This window comes from Globicephala melas, chromosome 8, assembly GCF_963455315.2.
Source record: "Globicephala melas chromosome 8, mGloMel1.2, whole genome shotgun sequence".
In the NCBI taxonomy this organism is placed as follows: Eukaryota; Metazoa; Chordata; class Mammalia; order Artiodactyla; family Delphinidae; genus Globicephala; species Globicephala melas.
The window spans coordinates 80,675,129-80,698,518 of NC_083321.1; the positions used below are offsets into that span (position 1 = coordinate 80,675,129).

At 35.5% G+C, this 23,390-nt stretch overlaps 1 protein-coding gene across 3 annotated transcripts; it reads right to left on the reverse strand.

Annotated features, from left to right (window-relative positions):
• Positions 1-3,056: 3,056 nt before the first annotated feature.
• On the reverse strand, positions 3,057-20,779 carry LOC115841645 (caspase-13). 3 transcript variants are annotated; one of them, XR_011377631.1, is made up of 10 exons: positions 20,739-20,777; positions 16,699-16,950; positions 12,344-12,453; positions 11,151-11,324; positions 9,702-9,936; positions 8,718-8,861; positions 7,474-7,583; positions 5,826-5,930; positions 5,598-5,650; positions 3,057-3,662 (listed from the first exon to the last, which is right to left on the reverse strand). XR_011377631.1 is itself a non-coding variant. In XM_030835823.3 (9 exons), the coding sequence occupies exons 1-8, from the start codon at positions 20,743-20,745 to the stop codon at positions 5,832-5,834; spliced, it is 1,131 nt and encodes a 376-aa protein (XP_030691683.1). In that variant the 5' UTR covers positions 20,746-20,777; the 3' UTR covers positions 3,058-3,662; positions 5,827-5,831. The 3 variants fall into 3 exon arrangements, 2 of the variants coding, with proteins under 2 accessions (XP_030691683.1, XP_060160463.1); XM_030835823.3 differs by lacking the exon at positions 5,598-5,650 and having other exon boundaries at positions 3,058-3,662; positions 5,827-5,930; XM_060304480.2 differs by lacking the exons at positions 5,598-5,650; positions 16,699-16,950 and having other exon boundaries at positions 3,058-3,662; positions 5,827-5,930; positions 20,739-20,779.
• Positions 20,780-23,390: the final 2,611 nt, after the last annotated feature.

Consider the following 23,390-nt stretch of genomic DNA (forward strand, 5'->3'; position numbering starts at 1 on the left):
ATTTAATCCCCAATAGCCTTTTTGACCTATAGAAGCACTTCACAGTAATATTTTCACCTCTTCCTGAAAGCCTTCATTCATTTGCCTTTCAAATAACAACCCTGTGTTGATTCTCCTGCTACTTCAGCTGGCTGCTTCTTCTAGTAACGCTTGCCAGTTAATTCATATCTTTTGTCTCTGCTCTGTTTTTCCTCACTTATTTAGCAGCCTCATCCAGTATCTTGGTTTTCAATACTGTTTATGTATAGGAAGGCACCCAACATTTTAACATTCAGCCTATGCCTGTTCCCTGAATACCATATTCATATAGCCAATGTCAACGGGCATCTATTTGAATGTCTGGTAGATATCTCAATCTTGACACTTCAACCCCCACCTCCCATCTACCTCCTCTGAGAGTGTTTTCCATTTTATTCTTACAGTTATTCAAGCCAATTTCATTGTTCCGGTTATTCAGAGTGGAACATGTAATTCTTTTTTTTTTTTTCAAAACTTTATCCAGTCTGTTGACTTTACTTTCAAAACATGAATTTTGCTCATGACCGTCACTTCTACTCTTATCTATTCTTACTGTCTCACCTTCCAAACAAACAGTATAAACAATCTGTCAAGTTCAAGAAAATACTCTGTTAGATTTTCTATGGGATTCTGTTGGGTTTATAGATTAATATGGGTAGAAAATTGATATTTTTACATTTATTTGTCTTATCAATGATGGTGATCTATCCCTCATTCTAGTCAATCTTCTCTTATATCACTCAATGTTTTTAAAAAAATATTTTTCCACATATACTTTGCAACTATTTGTTTAGAATTTTCTATAAGTATGTTATATTTGTTGCTTTTGCAAAGAGAGGCTTTAAAAAAGCAAAAAGTACTTCCTAATTGGTTGTCTTTTGAATATAAGAATGCTATAAAATGTTGTATATTGACTCAATTCTTGCAAATGTGGGGACTATATATTAATTCTAAGAAATTTTCAATAAATAATGTCATATTTTTCAGGAATAGTGATGGTTTTGTTTCTTGGCTTCCAAATATTTTTACTTTTGGTTTTATTGTCTTGGAAGTCTAGTGCAAAATTGAATTTCTATCTAAAGATAATACTTCAATATTTCTGTACAAGAAAGCTATAGATTTTCTCATATTAAGTGCTATTACTCTGTTCCTTTTTTCCTGATAGGCTTTTATTAGATACATGCTTTTAGATTAAGGGATTGCTTTTCTCTCTGTTTTTCTTTTTTATTATGAACAAATTCTGAATACTATTGAATGCCTTCTAAACTTCTTAAAATATCACAATTTTCCCTTTAATCTCTTATTTTGAGGAATGCTATCATAATTATTTTTATTATCAAACTATAAGTGCATTCCCAGAATAAATACTAGCTGGTTAAAAAATATTAGTAATGTTTCATATATGGCTAGAATTGCTTTGCTAACATGTTATTTAGAATGTTTACATCAATGTTCCTGAAAAATCATCCTGTATTTTTCTAACTTTGCTTCTACCTCTCTAGTTTCATATCAGTTTTGTACTAGATCTGTAAAAGAATTGGAGTTCACTTATCTTTTCATTTTATGGAAGCATTTATGTAAAATTGAGTTTATCAATTTCTTAAACGTTTTGTAAGACATTTGTCTACAGTCACTTGGATCTGTTAATTATTTTTGCAGTAGATATGACAAAAAGTAATTAATTTAATGTTTATTGATCCATTTGTCTTTTAATTTCTTTATATATTAATCTTGTTAATTCACTTTTTCTAGAATTCCATCTATGTTATGTATTGTATTCTCTTATGGTTTTTTTAAAATTTATGTTTATCTCTATTTGTTGCACTTTTTTTATCTCTAATATTGTCTTTGTGCTAATTCTATTTTTTCATACTCAATCTTGCTGAACGTCTGCTATCTGACCATTCTTTTTTAAAGGACCAGGATTTTTCTTAAGTGATCTGTTCAATTTTTTGTTTTGTTACCATCTCATAATTTTTTTCTTTTTAATATTTATTATTTGCTTTCTTCTATTTTCTAAGTGGTTCAGTATTTTTCTGACTTCTCAAGTTGAATGCTTAGTTTATACTTTTTTCCTTTCTTCTTTTTATATGTGTTTATGTATATTTCATAATTTATGTTTGTATATGTATATACTATCTGTGTGTGTTCTTATTTCCAACTATGTGGAAATGTGTGGCAGTCTTTATGTTATTAGGTTTCTAATATTATCATGCAGTAGTCAGAGAATGAAGTCTCTCCCTGTATATTTTTGAACTTTGGGATGTACTCATGTCTCCACATGGACAAATGAAGTCCAGAAACCTAAACATCATGAATCTTTGTAGTGTTAGTTAACCTTACAATTCAAACTTCAATTTAACTGAAGTTAAATTGAAGTTAAACTGAAGTTAACTTCAGTTAACTTTAATTGAAGTTAACTTCAATTTAACTGAAGTTAAATTTAAATTGTATTCAAACCCATACAATTTCAGTTTCTCCTTGCTTTGGAGATGTAAGGTGGTACAGTGGTTAATAATTCAGATTCCAGAGCAAGCCAGATTGCCTTGAAATCCTGGTGCAGCCACCTCCTAACTGTGTAACTTTGGGCACATCACTTAAGCTTTATTTTCTTTTGTTTCCTTACCTGTAAAATGGTAATATTGATAGTGATTACTTTATAGGGCTGTTATGAGGGTTAAAGTAGCTACTTATATACACACAATCCCTTATAACAATCAAAATCCTTAAAATAATCCTGACATACAATAATAAATATTACCTATTATGGTTGTACTTGACATCTAGAGAATCCTTTTATTTTTTTAATGCAGTTCATCATGTACTAAAATATTTATTCAGAATTCTGTGTGTATGTAACAGAAGTGGTACATCTCCTTACTTAGTAGCTCAGATGACCATGTGCCAGAATTCTTCTACCAAGATTCACCCTTCCAGAAATTTTAACATTCTCCTCTTCCATTGCTGACACTCCCCAATCTCTTTGCTGTTCTTTATCTAATAATATTTGTCTTTCCATACAAACATACTCAGTTACACAATCTTGAATCAAAAGCCCAATTTATTTTAGACAATAACCAAATATTTGCTAAATAATAAAATTTTCCTGAAGCTTGGAAATATGCAGAAATCTGGAAAGAAAATAATCAACAAGAAAGCAAATTAACTTATAGATGGGAAGAAAGACACATAGGCATAATTTGCTAAAATCATAACTTACTGAAGAAAAAAATGAACTCAAGCTATGATGTTGGTTAAATAATATATTAGGAAACTTCTTCTGCACAATTCTAGGCCTGGGGCTTAATGAGTGTATAAAGGAGGAGCTGACCAATTTACAGCTCTTGTCTCCAGATGGGCACCATCTCCTTTCACCCTATTGCTGAGGGCAAGTCATGACCAGTTCCCCTTACTCAATGAAGTGCAGATATTATATGCAATAAAACTAGAAAATCCAGTTTGCTTCTTCCACTTCATTTCCATACATCCACCATTTTAACTGAAATTCTATTCTCTATTAGAAGACCCCCCAAAACGACAGTTCATTTGTTTTCATTTTCACTGAAAGACAAAAGGTTAAACATGCGTTCTGTACTGGTAAAAGTGCTTCTTGAAGTTGAAACAGCTGAACTTCCTGTGATTTTCTGAAGAAGAGAAAAAGAACAGACGGTTAAGATAGTGATCCCTGGAAGCCTTCAATCCAACCCTTACTGTGATTCTTCCATATGCTTTTGCCATTTCCCTTGGCTTCTATCTGTGACCTTTGTAGTCTATTCATCAAAAAGTACTCAGAGTGATCTTTGCAAAATCTAAGTTAGATTATATCATTTCTCTGTTCAAAAGCTCTTGAAGGGTTTCCTATCTCACTTAGGATAAAAGATTTTAAAACATTTACATGTGATCATCAAGGTCCATGTGATCAAGCTTCTCACCATTTTTCTGAATTTTACCCTGCCATTTTTCCCACTCTTATTCTCTAGCCAGCTGCCTTCTTGCAGTACTTTAAAAGTCTTAAGCACACATCTGCCTCAGGGCATCCGTACTTCCTATTTCTGGTGTTGGGATTCATTTCCCACTAGAGCCATAAGGTTCACTCCCTTACTCTATCCATTCTTTGTTCTGATTTCAAATCACTTCATTACTTCAAAGCAGCCTTTATTGAGTAATCTATTTATAACAGTATGGTATTCATCTTTTTCATTTTTTTACCTTGCAGTACGTTGGCCTCTCACTGTTGTGACCTCTCCCGTTGCGGAGCACAGGCTCCGGATGTGCAGGCTCAGTGGCCATGGCTCACGGGCCTAGCCGCTCCGCGGCATGTGGGATCTTCCCAGACTGGCGCACGAACCCGTGTCCCCTGCATCGGCAGGCGGACTCTCAACCACTGCGCCACCAGGGAAGCCCCGGTATCCATCTTTTTGTGTCTCTTTAGCCCTTTTTATTTTTTCTTATTAGCTCTTACCACTCTCTAACATATATTAACTTGCTTGTGTATTTAGAGTCTGTCTCCACTCACTAAAGTATGAGCTTTCTGAGAGCAAGGACTCCATTTATTTTGTTCACTGGTACATTCCAAGCATCTAGAACAGAACTTGGAACATAGTAAGTGCGTGATAAATATTAGTCAAATAAATAATTCAATCCCCAAATATGGTTCTATTGGACTAATTAGGCAGTCAAAGCTATTCTGCTGAAGTATCTATGCATTTATGTAGCCAGGGTGTCAGAAACCAGGGGTAGAAGATGGTGGGTAAATATTTCAAGAATTGAGATAAAATTTACTATAAAATATAAACTTAATTATGTTTCTGAGAGGGAGATTAAGAATATGCTTATAATATAGTGTGATATAAAGCTGTTATGAGTGAGTAAATAATTGTTGGGTCTAAACTCAATAAACACAAAATAATTTGACCAAAAATTTTTTGTTTAAGTGTTAATATGGGTGATTGAAGGGGTTTCTGAACAGTAATTAAGAATCTGAGGGGCTTCCCTGGTGGCGCAGTGGTTGAGAGTTTGCCTGCTGATGCAGGGGACACGGGTTCGTGCTCTGGTCCAGGAAGATCCCACATGCCGTGGAGCGGCTGGGCCCATGAGCCATGGCCGCAGAGCCTGTGCGTCCGGAGCCGGGAGAGGCCACAACAGTGAGAGGCCCTTGTACCGCAAAAAAAAAAAAAAAAAAAAAAAAGAATCTGAGAACTGACTCAGAATGTTCTGTGATCTACACTGTGAGAACAGTCAGAGAACCAGGGTCTTCATTGACACAAACTCTTCCAGGGTGCATTTTATACTGTATAGTAATGGTAGCTCAGTATCAGTAATATGACACCTGCACTCAGAGGAGCACAGTCCTGCTTTCTCTACAGTCACCTCTTTTTTCTGTTTTTTTTTTTTTTTAATCTGAGGCAATATTTGGTAACTAATAATGTGTGTGTGTGTGTCAGAGAGAGAGAGAGAAAGAAAGAGAGAGAGAGAGACATGAATATAAGTAATAATGGAAGCATGAGTACATGTCTATGCTAATAATTGTTACCCTGTGTCCTTCACTGTTTATTACTTTCTGTCTTGATTTGGCTTACCTTCTTGGTTGATTGATTTATTGATTGATGATTGTAGAGATGGAGGGGTGGATCCAGATGCATATAAATAAGGTAAAAATTAGCAACTAATCAACAAACTACATAAACAAGGAATACTAATTTACTAATTTGACTACTAAAGCAATAGGCTGTCATTGGTCATTGGACCTCACTACTAATATCACTGTCCCACTTATTCTGCCTGCCAACAAAAACTCTTGATACTTACTATTTTCAATTGCCAGGAAAGAGGTAGAAATATCTTGTCATGGAGAGTCGTTCAATGGTCGGCATCTGGGCTTCAACACTTGGTTTTTCAAATGCTTTTTGTACCTAAAAACAAAAAGAGGTTCTGGCTGATACGTACCTCTTATGCATTCTCAAAATATGTTTTGCACAATGAGCCAAAAAATTCTTCGAATGAAGGGTGCTCCTAGGATCGATGGAACCAAGCCCTTGGACATTCTTATTCCCTGTCACTGCTACCCTACCCCTTAGAAATGACACCTAATGTCAGAATATGCTCTTTATCTCAAAATACACACTTCATGCCTAATTCAAGTCTTTTCAAACTGCATTTTTTTCCTAGTTTCCACTTCTGATCTACAGATCTGATGATTAATTATCCCTTGGTGTTCGTTCATGAAAAGTGGACCTCAGAGATCCTCTATCTTCAAACTCTAACAAGGTTAACTCCTCAATTCAATAAGGTTAAAATCCCAGGATTTTGTCCTTAAAGCCTGAATGATGAGCAATATTCACATTCACCATCAAGATGAGCTCTGAAGTATTTTTCTGTAGACTGATCAATGAGATCCTACTTACCTAGATCCACTATTTCTAATCTCTTCTGAGGAATTCCCTTGAAAGTATGTCTAAATCCTATTCATCCAATAGGACTTAACTTCCTAAGCTCCTAGTCACAGAGACTGTGACTCAGGTTACAATGCAATCTTCTCCAATTTACTAAAGGTATATCCTTCTTTTCCCATGGGAGTGCTATTGTTCTTTATGGTTTTAGTTTAAAAATAACCACACTTTCCCACGTTCTTAATACCAATACTTTTCTCCCTAAAAAAGGAGGGACATTTATTCACTCATTCATACATTTATTTATTCAGTGAATATTAATTCCTCCCTTCCAGCTTGTTGAGTGTTGAACAAATCCCTGCCTTCATGAGCTTGCATGCAAGTGAGTAAATACAGACAATAAACAAACAAAATATATACTGGGTGGGTGGTAGTAAGAGCTATTGGAGGAAAATAAATTAGGAAGGAAGGGGTAAATAAGGAATGTCCTGAGTTGGGGAAGAAGTATCAAGTCTTCCCTTCTGGGCCACTCTATTCAAAGAATTTTTCTCCTACATTCTCTTTCATGTGTCCTAGGACTTTCTCTTTTGGATCCTATCACAACCTGTATCACACACTTTTTATTGTTGTTGTTGGACTGCTTATTCAGTACCCATCTCTCTCACAAGAATGTTACTTCTAGGTAGCCTTATGTCACATATGTCTCATTTACCCCTGTGTCATGAAGATATAACCCATTACCAAGTAGACCATCCAATGTATATTTATTGAATAAATGAAGCAGTGAAAATTAATCCAAAATACTTTCCATTCTTTGAATTTTAAGAACTTATAGCCCATAACACACAAGCTCACATGTTATAATATTTTGTTCTATTTTGATCTTTTGCTGTGGTACATTAACATAGTCTTTTTGTAAATCAGATTTTAAACACATGGATTACAGAAACCAGTACCACTCTACTTTCGTTTGTCTGACAAAAATCTGTCATTGTCACTTGAAAGGCAAATAATAGTAAACTCTTCCTGAACAAATACATGATTAGAAAAGGAGAGAGGAGCTTACCTTTCTAAATACTTCCTCTAGATGACAGCACCAAGAATATTTTTGGAAGCATGTGATGAGTTGAGTAATGAAGAGAGAACCTTTTGTGATGTCTCTCCAGGCCACATTATCTATGACGATAAGGAATGGTAAGCCTTGGGCTGTGGCCTTCACCATGTTTTTTTTTTTACATTTTTTGTCTTTTAAAACATAGCTTGGGAATTATCTTGACATGTTTAGGGGAAGAACTTACAACCTTTCATTAACTCATTTTCCATAAAGAAGTTGAACTAAAGAAGCAGCTCATCAAAACTGTAGGTCATTGCATAGTGATTACCTTGTATTTTGGGAATTGACTTTCTACTATGTGACTTATGCTTATTCATTTGGCTTTTAAAGGAGGCTTGAGAGATAATTGTAATTATCCCATTTTACAGATGAAAAATAGAAGCTCAGAAGGATTAAAGAATTTCCTCATGTTCACATAGGTGATTGTTTACAGATTATATACCATGATGTCTTTCACAATACAGTGAGCAAAATAAATAAAAAGATCTAATGAAACTTTTGGAGGGAAGGGAAATGTTTTTGGTATAGATAGTGGTAATAATTTCACAGGTATATACTTATCTCCAAACTCATTAAACTGTATACATTAGATATGTGCAGCTTTTTGTATGTTAATTATACCTGCATAAAGTGGTAAAAGTACTTAAAAATATGTAAATTAGAAACCCTCAGATATAAGGCTTCTCAAGATGATTACCTAAAGTTCAAGGACTAGATACTGTTCCCCTAATAGTAGGCCTAATAAGTCCCATTGTATCATTTTCTTCTTCCTTTAAAAGGGCATCCACCTTCTTGCTGGGATACCACTCTAAATAGTACCAGATGGGAAATATGGAGAAAATGGCTTGGAGTTGATAATTTTTGAGAAATGGCCATCAGTCCCTAGATCCATAAAAACTCTACTCAAAATGTTGAATGGATTTAATAGAAAACTGAATCAATCATTTGTTTTTAACTAGTGTGATGGTAAAGGGATTTTCTTGTATTAGGTTGTTTTAATGGTTACTATACCTTTGTCTGTAAAGTGCAACATATAATAAAAGTCAATTTTTAAAAGTGAAGAATAAGTAAAATATATTGACAGCATTCAAAATTTGCGTCAAATAATTGCTGCCCAGAGCTTATCTTGTTTTTTTAGAATCTTCAGAGGTAGCCTCAGACCCACAAATCCATGTCTGCAATTGAAAGACACATACGTGGGGTTGAGGAGCAGAAAGCAATGAAGTCCTTCTCCACATGGGTCTTGTAAATGGCATCCTCCTCCAGGTTCTCAGGTGACTGTGAAGAGCTGTCTGCCAAGGCTGCTGGAGAGTCACTGACCCACAATTCCCCATGATTTGCTGTAGAGACATCAATTTCCTACACACTGTGTGTCTCCCTCAGTATGACTGTTACAATTGCCCACCTCATTCTTTTACAATGTTTATTCTAACCAGTTTCACACACACATGTGCACACATACATACACACATACAGGTGTATCTCCACCCCACATACAACAGTTTGCCTTTTTATTGTGTTGTTGAGCAACATGCCAATTAATAGTGACAGCATTTTAGAATTGGAAGAACCCACTTGCTGAGAATAACAAAGAAGTTAAAGCCTTATCTGCATAATTTCAGAGCATAGTTATCATTTTATAGCTAAATTATTTTGGCTTTTCATCTTCAAACACTGTTCCAAAAAGCTAAAAGGGAACTGGGAGTCAGGAAAAAAAAGCAAAGAAAAATGTCACTGCAATCCCAGTTTCCCTCATCTACTTATTCATTTCCCTTTCAATAATATATGAGAAAAAAAAAAGATACTGCTATCACATAATAGCCTGACTTTCAAATGAAATTATTCTCAAGCCAGAGAATGTCAAAATGTCTGTAAAACATTTACAAGTAAAGTTGTCATTTAAATGATTTCATTCCAAGGTTGGAATATTTTTGTTTAACTTTGATTTGAGAATTCTGGTGATCTCTTTCACCACTTACCTTGAATCAAATTGAACAGAAATTTCTCAGCTAACAAAACAGAGTCTCATGATACCAGCCCCCTAATTGGAATTTCCTAATAATTCAATTTAGTTTATTTTCACTGGATGGGGTTTAAGATTGTTTCCCCTAGAAACAAAACATACTACAGTCCTCTGCAAACACCTTTATGACTTTTGGATTTTTCATCTCAGAACTTACCACCTCTGCAGGCCTGGACAATGATGACCTTAGGTTTGTCCTTTAGACTGAGGCAATTGCGGTTGTTGAATATCCGGAAGATGGTGTCATAAGGTAGCACATCTGGGTTTTCATCACTATGCATAGTCCCACAGATCCCATCCAGGATGCCATGAGACATGAACACCAAGAATGTGCTGTCTGAAGATTTGTGCTCTTCACAGGCAGCAAATCTGCACAGCACTGATTCCATATCCTGAAAAAGACTGCAAAGTGTTACTTTAACAGGACAAGCATTAAAATTAAACTGACCTCCTATTTATTATGATCAGTATAAGAAACATCTGTAACGTTCCAATAATGGTGGCTTTACATAGTGGTTACTTGATGATAGTTTTATTTTTATTTCTATAATGGATCAATGGGTTCAACTTTTTGTTCCTTCTGACATTATATAACCTGTCCCCAATACATTTTACATTTGCTTATTGTCGTTATATACTTTCATTTTCATCTCTGTATTTTCTCTCATTACTTAATAAAAACCTTGAATAATAAATGTATCATACCACTTCCCTTCTAAGGCACTCCCCACCATACTTAGAATAAAATAAAACTTGTGGCGTAAGTATACTTCTCCCTTCTGACATTCTTCCTCCTCCTCTAGGCTCTAGTCACACTGGTCTTTCTGTACTTTTCAAGTGCCAGTTTCATATTAGGTTCAGACTTTTCACTTGTAGTCGAGCCTGCTTGGAATATATTTCATTCACATCTTTCCAGAGTTATCTTGTCTCTGATAGTCATGTGTCAGATCCCATATTACCTCCTCAAAATGTCTTTCTTGGCCATTCCATCAAACATTATTACTCCTCACTCACCAATTTGTTCTTATGTTTCCTTTTTCCTTTTCATTTCCTTTTCACTTCTTTTCAATCTTAGAGACACACAGATACATCAAATCTCTGAAATGTTCTGTTTTGCTTATAGTTTGATCACCCCCCACCAAGTGAACCTAGATCAGTGTGAGCTGGGAACCTTCTGTCTCATTTACAGACCCATCCCCAATGCCAAAATAGCCCCTGGAACAGTCAGGATTCAGTATTTATATGGTGATCACACTCCTGCTAACATTCATTACTCCAGAATTTTCTGGGAAATATTGGGGCTGAATCTCAATCATCCCACTTCAGAATTAAGAATTTTGTGGGTACATATGCCAATCAGTTTTTGTACAGTTTTATGGAACTGAGGATATTTGAAGATCTAAAGAGATATAGATTTCACCTGTCTTAATATTTTTATTTTATAACACACATTCACACACTTAGATACACACACACACACACATACAACACACACACAAATGAGACCTATGGTTGTTAAAGTTATTTGCTTAATATTATAAAGTTCACTTGTTAGGAAGATATGTGTTGAATATGTATGTGTTTGGGGTGGGTGAGGGGCCCTTACCCTGGCTGTGAGTTTCTCTTCCACATCCACACTGTAGCCAAGGCCCTCAAGCAGCCCCTTCATTCCCATGATGTCATGGGCTGCCCCATTCCTGAGAGGGAGATGATCAAACTCTGTATTGCATATGATGAGAGCCAGACGAGTGCGGGCCTTTATCTCCTTTATTGGATAGATCTGCAGGAAATTGATACGCAGTGAGTTTGATTTACCTAAATCTCTCTTAAACCCTCATACACCAATCACTGTTGCTTTTAAGGGCTTGCATAGATGTCCTCTCTCCTATCCTGTACCAGAAGACACTGTCTTCTCTCTTTTAGTAATGGATTGAATCGACAATAGAAGGAAGTACAAATTGGAAGGGAATTATTTTTCAAAAGCCCAGACAATGATCCAAATTATATTTGTGATGGTTACTCGAGAATCTTCAGGAGACTAGAACAATTCCTACCCTCTCCTTCTCCTCTTTCTTCTCCACCTAGTCAAATCTTTCTTAACAATCAAGTTTCAGATCAAATTTTGTAAAAACCAGGAGATATTTGCCATTGACTCCAGCTAAAAATAAAGATCCTTTGCCTTGGGTAACATTATTCTGGTACTATTTTTTTTTTTTTTTTTTTTTTTTTTTTTGCGGTACGCGGGCCTCTCACTGTTGTGGCTTCTCCCGTTGTGGAGCACAGGCTTCCGAATGCACAGGCTCAGCAGCCATGGCTCACGGACCCAGCCTTTCCGCGACGTGTGGGATCTTCCCGGACCGGGGCACGAACCCGTGTCCCCTGCATCGGCAGGCGGACTCTCAACCACTGTGCCACCAGGGAAGCCCATTCTGGTACTATTTTAATTTATAGTGTTTTGCAGGTGTTAATAATTTTTAACTGGAATGCAAACAATTACTACTCAGCCATGTTATCTTATAAATATTTTGATTCTATGACTACAGCTAAAATTCTAATAAATCCCAAATATATAGGACAACAAATAAATGAAAAAAGTGAGAGACTTGTATTTTATCATAGGGTTGAAAGAGAATTGGAATCTGTGTGAAGCCATGTGATTTCTTCCTGCTCAAAGCATCTATGAAAAAGGAATCCACTGTCCCACCCAGCCACTCTGTAACTAATGCTTTAAGAAATTGTGTAATTAGTGAAAGCAATTGTTTTTCTCTCTTCCTCTCTTTCCTGTACAGAGCACAGTACCTCTTCAGCCCTTTCTTTACACAGTTTAAGAAATTCTTCATGGGGGCAAAGCTTGAGGGTATCTGTAGTTTCTGCTGACTCATCTGGTCCAGTCACGATTTCCTCAGGAGCTGCAGAATACATCGCATAATATAAATTGTGATATCTGACGATGTGACCCAGTTATCACCTAAGAAAACTGACAGAAAAGGGTTATCCTGGGAAAAAGATTTTTAACATGTTGGGTTATAGTTGTATCTAACCTGTGTGTGAGGAGACAGATGTATTACGACTGGGAAAGAAGGGAGAAATCCTTGGTAGTAAAAACAGATCCACTCAAAAATGCAATAATAGATTTTGATATTATGAAGAAGACACCTTAATGATTTAGGGTCAAAGTTAGCCTTCCCTTTACTCATGAAAACAGTTTGATTTTTCCAGTGGTTTTACTCTAGGGTATTACTCATCTGTGTGGACTTTCTACTGTCTGTGAGCAAGAGTACATTTAGTAAATATTTATCAGAGTGCTATCTACTAGAAATAGAATTAAGTCACACTCACATTGAGTCACTTTTTTTTTTTTTTTGAGAGTATGCAGCACTTATTACAAAGCCAGGAGATACAAATATCCCAGGGCAGGAGGAGGATACAGCCACAGCACCTCAGACACAGGACAAGGTGCAAACACAGACAAACCTGTTGGGGGACACCTGACCCCAAACACATAGGTTGTGATAGAGTCTTGCCTCCTCCCTTCATCCTGATCTGATCTATGCACATTGGAGAAAAAACTGGTGGGTGGGGGTCTGTTGGGGTCTGTCCCTCAGGGGTTGGACCACTTGATTTCTTGGGGATGGAGCTGAGGTCAGATCTCACAGGTTCTGCCTTCCTGTGCTTTTAGATGCCTGTTGCTCTTTCCTGACTTGGCCTCAGCTGCAGGTGGGGAGGGCACTGCAATTTAAAATTTTCTAATGTCCACATTGAATATAAACAGACAGAATCAATTAATTTAACAATATATTTTGTTTAACAATATATCCAAAATAGTATCATTTTAACCTGTTACTAGCCACAATTTATGCACTTAAAAGCCACGTGTGCCCAGTAGCTATCATATTGGGTAATATGACATCTCAAGTCCACTCCTAATTCACACAACAAACACAGACACATACACACTCAAATACTTAATAGAATCCTAAATCCTGTACCAACCAGGTATTATTTTTTCAGCAACCTCAGCGTGAATTCTTAACCTTTCCGGAGGAGATAGGCTTCAATGATTCACCGAGTTGTGAAATCAGCTATTTAAAGTAGAAATGCTATGCATTAATCATAGTATTGCATCCAGTGTCGAAGGTACAATTTTTTTGTCAGAGATGCTACATTACTCTGAATGTCCTTGCCTCCAAAGTGCTGAATAACCAGCCCTAAATTTTCAACCCATGTTTTAAAATGTGAGGAAATAACTTCTCCTTGTTGGAAATGAGAAATGTAATATTTTCTGAAACTGTTTGGCCTCATTTGACTAAGATTGTGCAAGAGACTGGGAAAGTCCAGAGCCCTCCCTTGGAGAAGGAAGGAAGAGATTCCTCATAAATAAAAATCAGAAGAGGTTTATCAAGACCTAACATAACAAGGTTTTTGTCTATGAAAGGAATAAACCTTTATGTTCATTTACATGAATGAACCAAGACAGTCTCTTATTTTATTTTATTTTAATTAGAAAGGCAATATTATCTTCTGTAAATTTTTCAGTTTTTAAACTTTATAATTTTTTTCAATTTCATTTATTTGTTTCCATTAGTTTTTAAATAAAATTTTTTTATAAATGTCTTTCTAAAAAGTATGCTAAAAATGTAAGCTCTGGAGATACAGCAAATGGTATGTCTTTAAGTCTACCAAACTGTCTTAACATTTATTTCTGTAGATAAAGTACTGACACATACTCTCCTTTCCTACTGCAGAAGATTCTGCCAATGTGAAGAAGTCCAGGGTCTTGGGATAGTCCCTGGTCAGAGGGTATGTTTTGTCATTGAAAGTCTCCTGTTTCCAGGTCATTGACAAGTTTGGTGTACTCTTGAATTTAATAAATGTCATCTCCTAATGACCATTATATGTCTATATATAGATACACTATTTACAGAGAAAACTGAAAATTAGACTATCTTATGTCTAATAGTAAAATTATCATGAAACTGAATCGTTTCATTACAATGTAATATAGTGTAGCCTGCTGTTCAAAAGGAGTACCCATGGGCCTGAGAGCACAGCAAAAAGAAATAAGAAAATAAGCAGATTAGATAAAAACTTTAATATCTGAGTTTTATCTGTTACCTAATGAAATGCTCAAGAAACCCCTTAAACTGAAACAAAACTAAAGATACTGATATTAGATAAGACAAGTCCTTCTCCCTTGGCAAGTAGGAATTTGAGTAATTATCTCTCTGACTGAATAACAGTGCTTGGCACATAGTATGTACATATACTGCTAAATAATTGAAACAAATAGCTTAGATTCTTCCTATCCCCCACTCCATTTCCTCAGTATCTCATTAAGAACCCTCTGAATTATATCCATGCCCAAAAGGCCTGGCTAGGACTTTTACATATTCTAATAGCCCCACTCACCAAGCTTCCTGTTCTCCTGGGCCAGTATACTCTAGGTGTCCTGAGATTCCTCTGGAGGTTCCATGTACAGTAGAACTCAGGGGGCTACTGGATACTTCATGAAACGGTCTATACCTGCCACCTGCCTGCCACAGACTCTGCTGATGGGATAGGTTATTTCAGTTTAAGGTTCATTCTAGTTCCTGGGGTTGCTAAAATCATTTTGAAGTTCCCCTTATTTCAATTCTGATTCCCATTTGTTGAATTATCTCTGATCTTGTTTTTATTTATTTTATTTTATTTTATTCTATTCTATTCTATTCCTTTATGGCTTATTTTAGGATATTGAATATAGTTCCCTGTGCTATACAGTAGGACCTTGTTATTTATCCATTATATATGTAATAGTTTGCATCTGCTAACCCTAAACTCCCAATCTATCCCTCCCCCACACCCCTCTCCCTTGGCAACCACAAGTCTGTTCTCTTATTTTGTTTTTAAATCCAAATTGTTTTTATCCCATCCCAGGTTTAAGAGAAAGTAATAAACCTGCACAAGGACCAACTTAAATGTTAATGATAACATAGCCTAAGCCACAATCTTGGACATCTATTAGACTAGTGTATAATTCCTGCTGGTGGGAGTGTCCCTTCTCCATAGAGAAGGGATTATTGAAAAAGCTTATTTGCTATAGTGAGGTCTCTACAGTTATGTTGCATGTTGTTTATTATTGCTTATCATTATTGATAAATGCTAGTATTCAGGCTGGAATTTTAGGTTAAACTCTATACCAAATTGAGTCCATCACTGGTGAACTTGGATCTGAGGATATTTAGACTCTAGTAATATTCATAATTCATTTAAAGTGAAGTTTTGAAAGATGTTACTATATTGGACAGTTTATATTGAATAAGTATTCTCCTGATCATATTTTGTAACTCACAGAAATGAATAAGCACAGTAAACATTTAAATATTATAAGCTAAAAATAATTCTGGTAACTAATATTTATTACATGCATGTTCTTCATTTGCCTATTCATCCTATATTCATTACATGCCTGCTATGTCTCTGGCACTCTGCTAAGAGCTATTATTCATTGGTGAAGAAAACATTTGTGATCTGGATTAAGAAACTCAGTGGATTATAGTCCTGTCTAATGAGATAAACAGGGGAAAGAAGTGTAATAGATTTGATGTGGAGAATAAAGTGTTTCATTTTATATATCTTAGCTTTGTGAAGCCAGTGGAACCTTCAAGTGGAAATGCTGAATATGCAGCTAGAGCTAAATATATCTGGAGTTCAGAGGAGAGTTCCAGAAAGGAGCTAAAATATTAGGAATTGTCAATCTGTGTCTGCCATTATGTTCCTAGCTTTACAAAGCCTGTGATGAAGTGACTGAAATTGTCCCCATTTCACAGATGCTCATACTGATGCTTAGGGAGGTTAAGAAACTTGAATGAAGTCACATAGTGTCCAAAGTGACAGAAACCTGAGTTCAACTCCAGGTATCCCTTACTACAAAGTCTCTACAATTAGCGATCTCTATGATCAACCTAAACACAAGGACTCAACTTCTAAGCTAATTGGAAATTAGATACCTTCCCACAAATGACAAGGTGGCCTCTAAAAGGACAATGATAGGTTTAGTGAAAATTATACTTTAGTAATAGGAGGATGGGGAACTTAGAGGACAGTGGAGCAGCCTTGGAGCCAAGTAGATCTGAAAAATTTAAGATATCCCTTGAAAATAATTCCAGTCTTACCTTTTATACTGGTGGAATTTTTGTCTATGTTTAGGAAGGTTTGAACAAAGATTTGACCTGCTTCATGGCGTTTCTGTCGCATACAGTCCACCAAGACCCGTGCCTTGTCTTCAAGCTTGGCATTATAAATTTTTTTCTTCTCCTCTTCCTCCAATTTCAGGACATTTTTTCCCACCAAGTCATCCAAAACGCCAGTAATGAGCTCTTTGCCCACAGATTCCAAAATCTTAAGTGGCTTTTTGTTGTGTGTGCCTTGTCAGAAATACAAAGCTTCCTTTTACTTGATCTTGTCTCAATAAAATATTCAGAATTGAAAATAATCTGATGACTGATCTTTCAATATGGTAGATCAATATGACACCAGGTTAATATATTACTGTCTGGGATAATTAGAACTTTTGTGGGTGATTAAGGAAGTCAAATTAATAAGTATTTTATTGTAATACCACAGGTATTATTTGAATGGATAGTGCATGGGAAGGCAGGGTATCTCATCAATACTTAATTAAATCTACAAAGACAGTTATAAAGTTCATCTAGATATAAAGATAGTCTTGACACAAAATGACATATTCTAAAAAAAAATGCACCAAGACATTGAACAAGAACTTTGCCCCAGAAGCACCAGCCTCATTGTTCATGTTGTCTTGAAGTATCCTTTCAGTAAATGTTTATTGGGCAAATATTATGAGAAAGAAACATGGACATTACAAAGCATGAATAAAAAGTTACCCAATATCAGTTCATTTAATAACAGCTAACATCTATTATGCATTTAGGATTTAAAAAGAAATACATTTAAAGCAATATACAATATTTTTATTATTTACAAGTCTCTGTACTAAATACTTTATAAATATTAATATGATGGACCCTCACAATAATCCAATGAGATGGTTAATATTTTCCCTATTTTACAGATCATTTAAATAAAATGCCCAGATCACACAAATTAGGATTCAAATTCTGTTCTTACACCATATTCTATAAAGTTAAACATAGTACAGCTTCAGTAATAATAGTTGATATTCATTGAGGCCCCATTGGTCTCAAGTGCTTCATATGAATCTTATAAGTTAAAGTTAATAAAAATTCCATGTAACATGTATATTAATATTTCTATTATATAGTAAAGGAAACAGACACAGAGAAGTTAGTTAAATATTTGATCCAAATTGTGTGAATAGTACACCATGTTTAGTAAGAGGGTAGGAAGGGATTCAAACTCAGGGGTTCAGAATCGACTCCCCACTCAAATCATCAAACTACTTTACATGATATTTGGTAAAGAGTTACTTAAGAGAATAGAAAGTGATTCAGGGACTCAGAAAAGACTGGGTAAATTTCTGCAGATGAGGTCACAAAATGCTGCTTCTTAGAAAAGGTGGCAGAAACACTGGTCTTACACTAGAGTATACACATGTCAGAACAGAAAGATTGAAGAATTATGAACAACATGCAGGTTAATCTATGAAATGTTTACTCTGACTGAATTCTGGGTTTCTATTTTATTTATTTCTGCCTTCAACAGGTTGAGTGTTGACTGAATAAGTGGTACTGGGAGAAATATGGTAAACAATAAAACCAAAGAATGTTTACTTTACATCCTCTTATTATCTACACATTCTCATGTCTTCAGTTATTAGCTTTAAATAATAAATAAATTATCCCTGAATTTATAGATTCAGCCCAAAGGTGGATCCCCAAATTGAGGCTCATATATTCATCCCTTCTCTGTATCCCACAAATTCATTACACTCAACTTTTAAAAGCTGAACTTCTCATTTTTCATCACCTTCTTCATTCCCTATATGTACTAGTTAATGGTATCTTACAGTCAAGTACACCAAATCAGTAAAAGTTGGTGATACTGAACCTCTTCTGCTTTCTTTGTATCTTATTTTCCATCTCACTTCAAACTGTATTGATTTTATCTGCTATATATTTGCAGAATCTGACTACTTCTCCCTCTCTAACTGTTTGATACTCTAGTTCAGGCCAACATCCTTTCTTGTTTAATTACTCTAAGAGTCTGATAAATCTACTCTTGTCCCCTTCTAATCTGTTCTTCTCAATGAAGCAAAGTCAGTGTTCTAAAAATCTAGATGTAACCATGAAATGTCTCAGCTTAATCTAATCTAGGTCTTCTCATTCAGCCTCATCCTCTGCTACTATACCCACCTTGCTCATTACATTTTAAACACTTTACCTTTCTTTCAGGTTCTACAAAGCCTTTACTTAGGGATCCTTATGTGTACAGTTTCTCACACCCAACATTCCTTTCTATTTCTCAACTGCTTCCTGTTTATCTTCAGGTCTCAGATGACATGGCATTTTCTTTAGGAAATTCTCCCTGATGCTTAAGACTAGACTGAGTGTCAGAGCAATATGCTCCCAGAGAAACTTGTTTCTCCCTAAGCTAACATTTTTTTCCTTATAGTTGTTAATTAGTTAACAATGGCAACCAAACTCATTAGTTTATGTTTATTGAGTCACTTTACTTTTTTTGTCTACCGCTTTTCAGTTTATCATATCTATTATCTAATGATGTCCTGATTCCAATTCAATAACAAGTAAGGTCATCCTGCCTAGCTAAAGAGGCAGCCATGAGTGTGAATTTAATGTACTACTCCCCAGTCAAATGCTGTATGAGCACCATGAAGAAGATAAGAAAACAGTCAGTCCTTACATTTTAGGAGCTTAAATTAAATGTGTGAGATGAGACAGAAACCTTGGAAAGAATTACACTACAGGGAAAATAAGAAATAAAGAAACACAATAGCAAGAAAGTGTGAGCGGGGGCGGGGGGGGGAATGCAAGTAAATGTTTGTTAATGAAGCTGAAATCATGCTTTAGAGAGATTAATGGTAAAGTGAATACATATATTTTGAAAGGTAGGAAAACCTGTCTGACAAGTTCAGACATTTTTTAAAAGGCAATACAGAGCCATTGTATGTTCCTAAGTAAGAAAATTGCATTTGTAAATACCTAGAAGGTAAGAACTGAAAGATAAGGATCTGATCATCTTTCCTAACAATGCTAATCTGCAGACAAACCTAGTCCAGCTACATAAGAATCATTTGTAGATCTTTAAAAGATTATAAATGCTTATAGTCTATCCATGGTTGAGTAATTCGGGGTTATGAAGGCGGAAATAATCTAAATTTGTTAATGTCTACAGATTATTTAGATTTGTTGTAAGGTTTAGAAACCACTGATCTAGTTGAACCTCTTCCTTTTCAAATGAAGAAAATGAAGCCAAAGAAGTGATATATACACTAATATGTATAAAATGGATAACTAATAAGAACCTGCTACATAAAAAAAAAAATAAATTAAATAAAATTCTAAATTCAAAAAGAAGTGATATGATATACCTGAATACTAGCTACATAAATAGCCAATGATTCCATCTCTTATACTTTCCAGTTTCTGTGTGTAAGATATGTGACCTGAAAGCAGTATGCAGTATGGATAGGAGGGTTAAATCCTGGAGAGAGGGAGACCAATTAAAAACTGTGATAGCAATCCAAGAAATACTGTGCTAGAGTAGTTAGCACCACAGCTAGAATGGGAGGAAAATGTAGTTACTTTACAAAGACAAAGAGCATAATTCAATATAGGATATAGTAAGGGGGGGTGGGAATTCAAAGACTCACTTATCTGATTACGGGGACAATTTTATGGAATCAAGAGGAAGCTGAGAAGATTTCAGAGTGCATTTAGGAATTTTCAGAGTTTTCTCACACATAAATAACTTACTCTATTTGTCTTTATCCACCCTTCACTTTGATTACCAGGAGCTGCAAAAAAGGAAATAACTTCTTCCTGGCTCTGAGATAATCTGGACACCATACTCTCCTTCAGCATCTCCGAGACAGTGTCCCCCCGTTCAAGTTACACAGAGCTAATAAGGAATTTAGTTTGCACAGGATTGGCTCACTTCCCTTTTGTATATTTCTTCCTGTCACAAAGCAATTAATAAGTGTTTTCTAAGACCCAAGTTCCTGACCCTCAGCTAGGAAAGGACCCTTACTCACCAGCCATATGTAACAACCGTAGTCCCTTCCTGATGCCTTGAGAAGAGCACAGGCTTGAAAATGAAAGTTACTGGACACTTCCTCCATTCAGGGGGCGGGGACTCCTAATCATAGATTGGGAAACTGCTGCTCAGAACTTCTGCGTTCACTGTCAGGAAGTCCCCTGTAGTCAGCAAATGGATTTCCCAATCCTTTGGGAAGGATTATTTCTTCCTTTTGGAAGAAAAAAAATGAATTGACAAAATATTTTCCAACCTATGTTGGAACCTCTGACTGTTTTTTTCCCTCATTTTCTTTTTCTTTCCTCATTGCTCCACACCTCGTTCTCTCTGTCCTTCTGCTTCTGATCTCTCATTATTTCTCCTTTGCTCAGCTACTAGTGCAAATCATGAGAAGTTAAAACTAACAGGTTCCCTTTCATTTCTGGATAAGGATTACCCAAATAACTTTAGTTTCCTGTTTTAACTGTGCTGATCATGGTGGTATTATTCCCTCTCCATCTCCCTATCATCTTACACTTTTATTGGAAATAAGTTCTGAACCCTTGTCTCCATTCCTTTCATGATTTTCTTTAACTGCCTAAGCTTCCCTTAACATTTAATTTTTACTGAGAGTGACTATTCACCTCCCTTTTTGTTATATTCTGAACTAAGACTGACCATAGAAGTAGTCTCAGGCTGTAGTAGAATGATTGTGTGATAGTACAAAAGATATATATCCAGAAGAACTGTTAGTGAAAGGGGAAAAAAAAAGACTATGAAATGCTCAACTTGAAGGTCTTGAAAAGGTCAGAAATTCTAGGTCCATCCATGCTGCTGCAAATCATACTAAGTGAAGTAAGTCAGACAAGAAAGAAATATCATATGGTATCACTTATATGTGAAATTGAAAACAAATGGTACAAATGAACTTATTTACAAAACAAATAGTCACAGAAGTAGTAAACAAACTTATGGTTACCAAACGTGAAGGGGGGTGGGAGGGATAAATTAGGAGATTGAGATTAACATATACACACTACTATAGATAAAATAGATAACTAATAAGGACCTACTGTATAGCACAGGGGACTCTAGTTAATATTCTGTAATAACCTATATGGGAAAAGAATCTAAAAAAGAGTGGATATATGTATATGTACACCTGATTCACTTTGCTGTACACCTGACACTAACACAACATCGTAAATCAACTATGCTCCAAAATATATATATGTACGCCAATTAAAAAAAAAATAAGTGTATTTTTGACAAGTCCAAAAAAAAAAAAAGGACAGAAATTCACCTTCATTGTTAACGGGTTAGGATTAGAAAAGGCTCATATTTGCAAGTAAAAGAGTAGTTTTTCCAGTTCTTCCTAAGTCTAACCTTGCTAAGTAAAAACTTCACCCCAAACTCATTATCTGTGCACCACACAGGGACATTGTTTTGCATACAAATCACCCTAGCATTTATTCATAGGGTGTCATGTACTGTCTGCTGATTGTTTCATGTTTGTTGACTGTCCCATCTTATCAATAAGACTGTAAACTACTATGTACCTAGAGTTGAATCAAATTACTTTGTATATTGAAGAATCCTTGTATCCCTGGGATAAACCTCACTTGATCATGGTGTATGATCCTTTTAATGTGTTATTAGATTCTGTTTGCTAGTATTTTGTTGAGTACTTTTGCATCTATGTTCATCAGTGATATTGGTCTGTAATTTTCTTTTTAGTGTGATATCTTTGTCTGGTTTTGGTATCAGGGTGATGGTGGCCTTTTAGAATGAGTTTGGGAGTGTTCCTTCCTCTGCAGTTTTTTGGAAGAGTTTGAGAAGGATGGGTGTTAGCTCTTCTCCAAATGTTTGATAGAATTCACCTGTGAATCCGTCTGGTCCTGGACTTTTGTTTCTTGGAAGGTTTTTAATTGCAGTTTCAATTTCATTACTTGTAATCAGTCTCTTTATATTTTCTGTTTCTTCCTGGTTCAGTCTCAGAAGGTGTACCTTTCTAAGAATTTGTCCATTTCTTCCAGGTTGTCCATTTTATTAGCTTACGGTCGTTTGTAGTGGTCTCTTATGAGCCTTTGTATTTCTGCAGTGTCAGTTGTAATTTCTCCTCTTTCATTTCTAATTTTAGTAATTTGAGCCCTCTCCTTTTTTTTTTTTCTTGATGAATCTGGCTAAAGGTTTATCAATTTTGTTTATCTTTTCAAAGAACCAGCTTTTAGTTTCATTGATATTTTCTATTGTGTTCTTTGTATCTATTTCATTTATTTCTGCTCTGATCTTTATGATTTCTTTCCTTCTACTAACTTTGGGTTTTGTTTATTCTTCTTCTTCTAGTTGCTTCAGGTGTAAAGGTAGGTTGTTTATTTGTGATTTTTCTTGTTCTCTGAGGTAAGATTGTATTGCTATAAACTTCCCTGTTAGAAATGCTTTTGCCACATCCAATAGGTTTTGGGTGGGTGTGCTTTCATTTTCATTTGTCTCTAGGTATTTTTTGATTTGATTTCCTCTTTGATCTCTTCAATGATCCTTTGGTTGGTTACTAGCATATGGTTTACCCTCCTTGTGTTTTGTTTCTTAAAGTATTTTTCTTGTACTGGATTCCTAAGTTCCTTGTGTTTTGGTCATAAAAGATGGTTGATATGCTTTTAATTTTCTTAAA

What these genes read in the sequence shown, in the direction of transcription:
- LOC115841645 (XM_030835823.3), bottom strand. An exon ending in AAGAGAAACTCACAGCCAGG is followed by an intron (nt 9,937 to 11,150) that starts GTAAGGGCCCCT and finishes AGTCTTTTTCAG; the next exon opens with GATATGGAATCAGTGCTGTG. An exon ending in TGTCCAGGCCTGCAGAGGTG is followed by an intron (nt 8,862 to 9,701) that starts GTAAGTTCTGAG and finishes ATGTCTCTACAG; the next exon opens with CAAATCATGGGGAATTGTGG.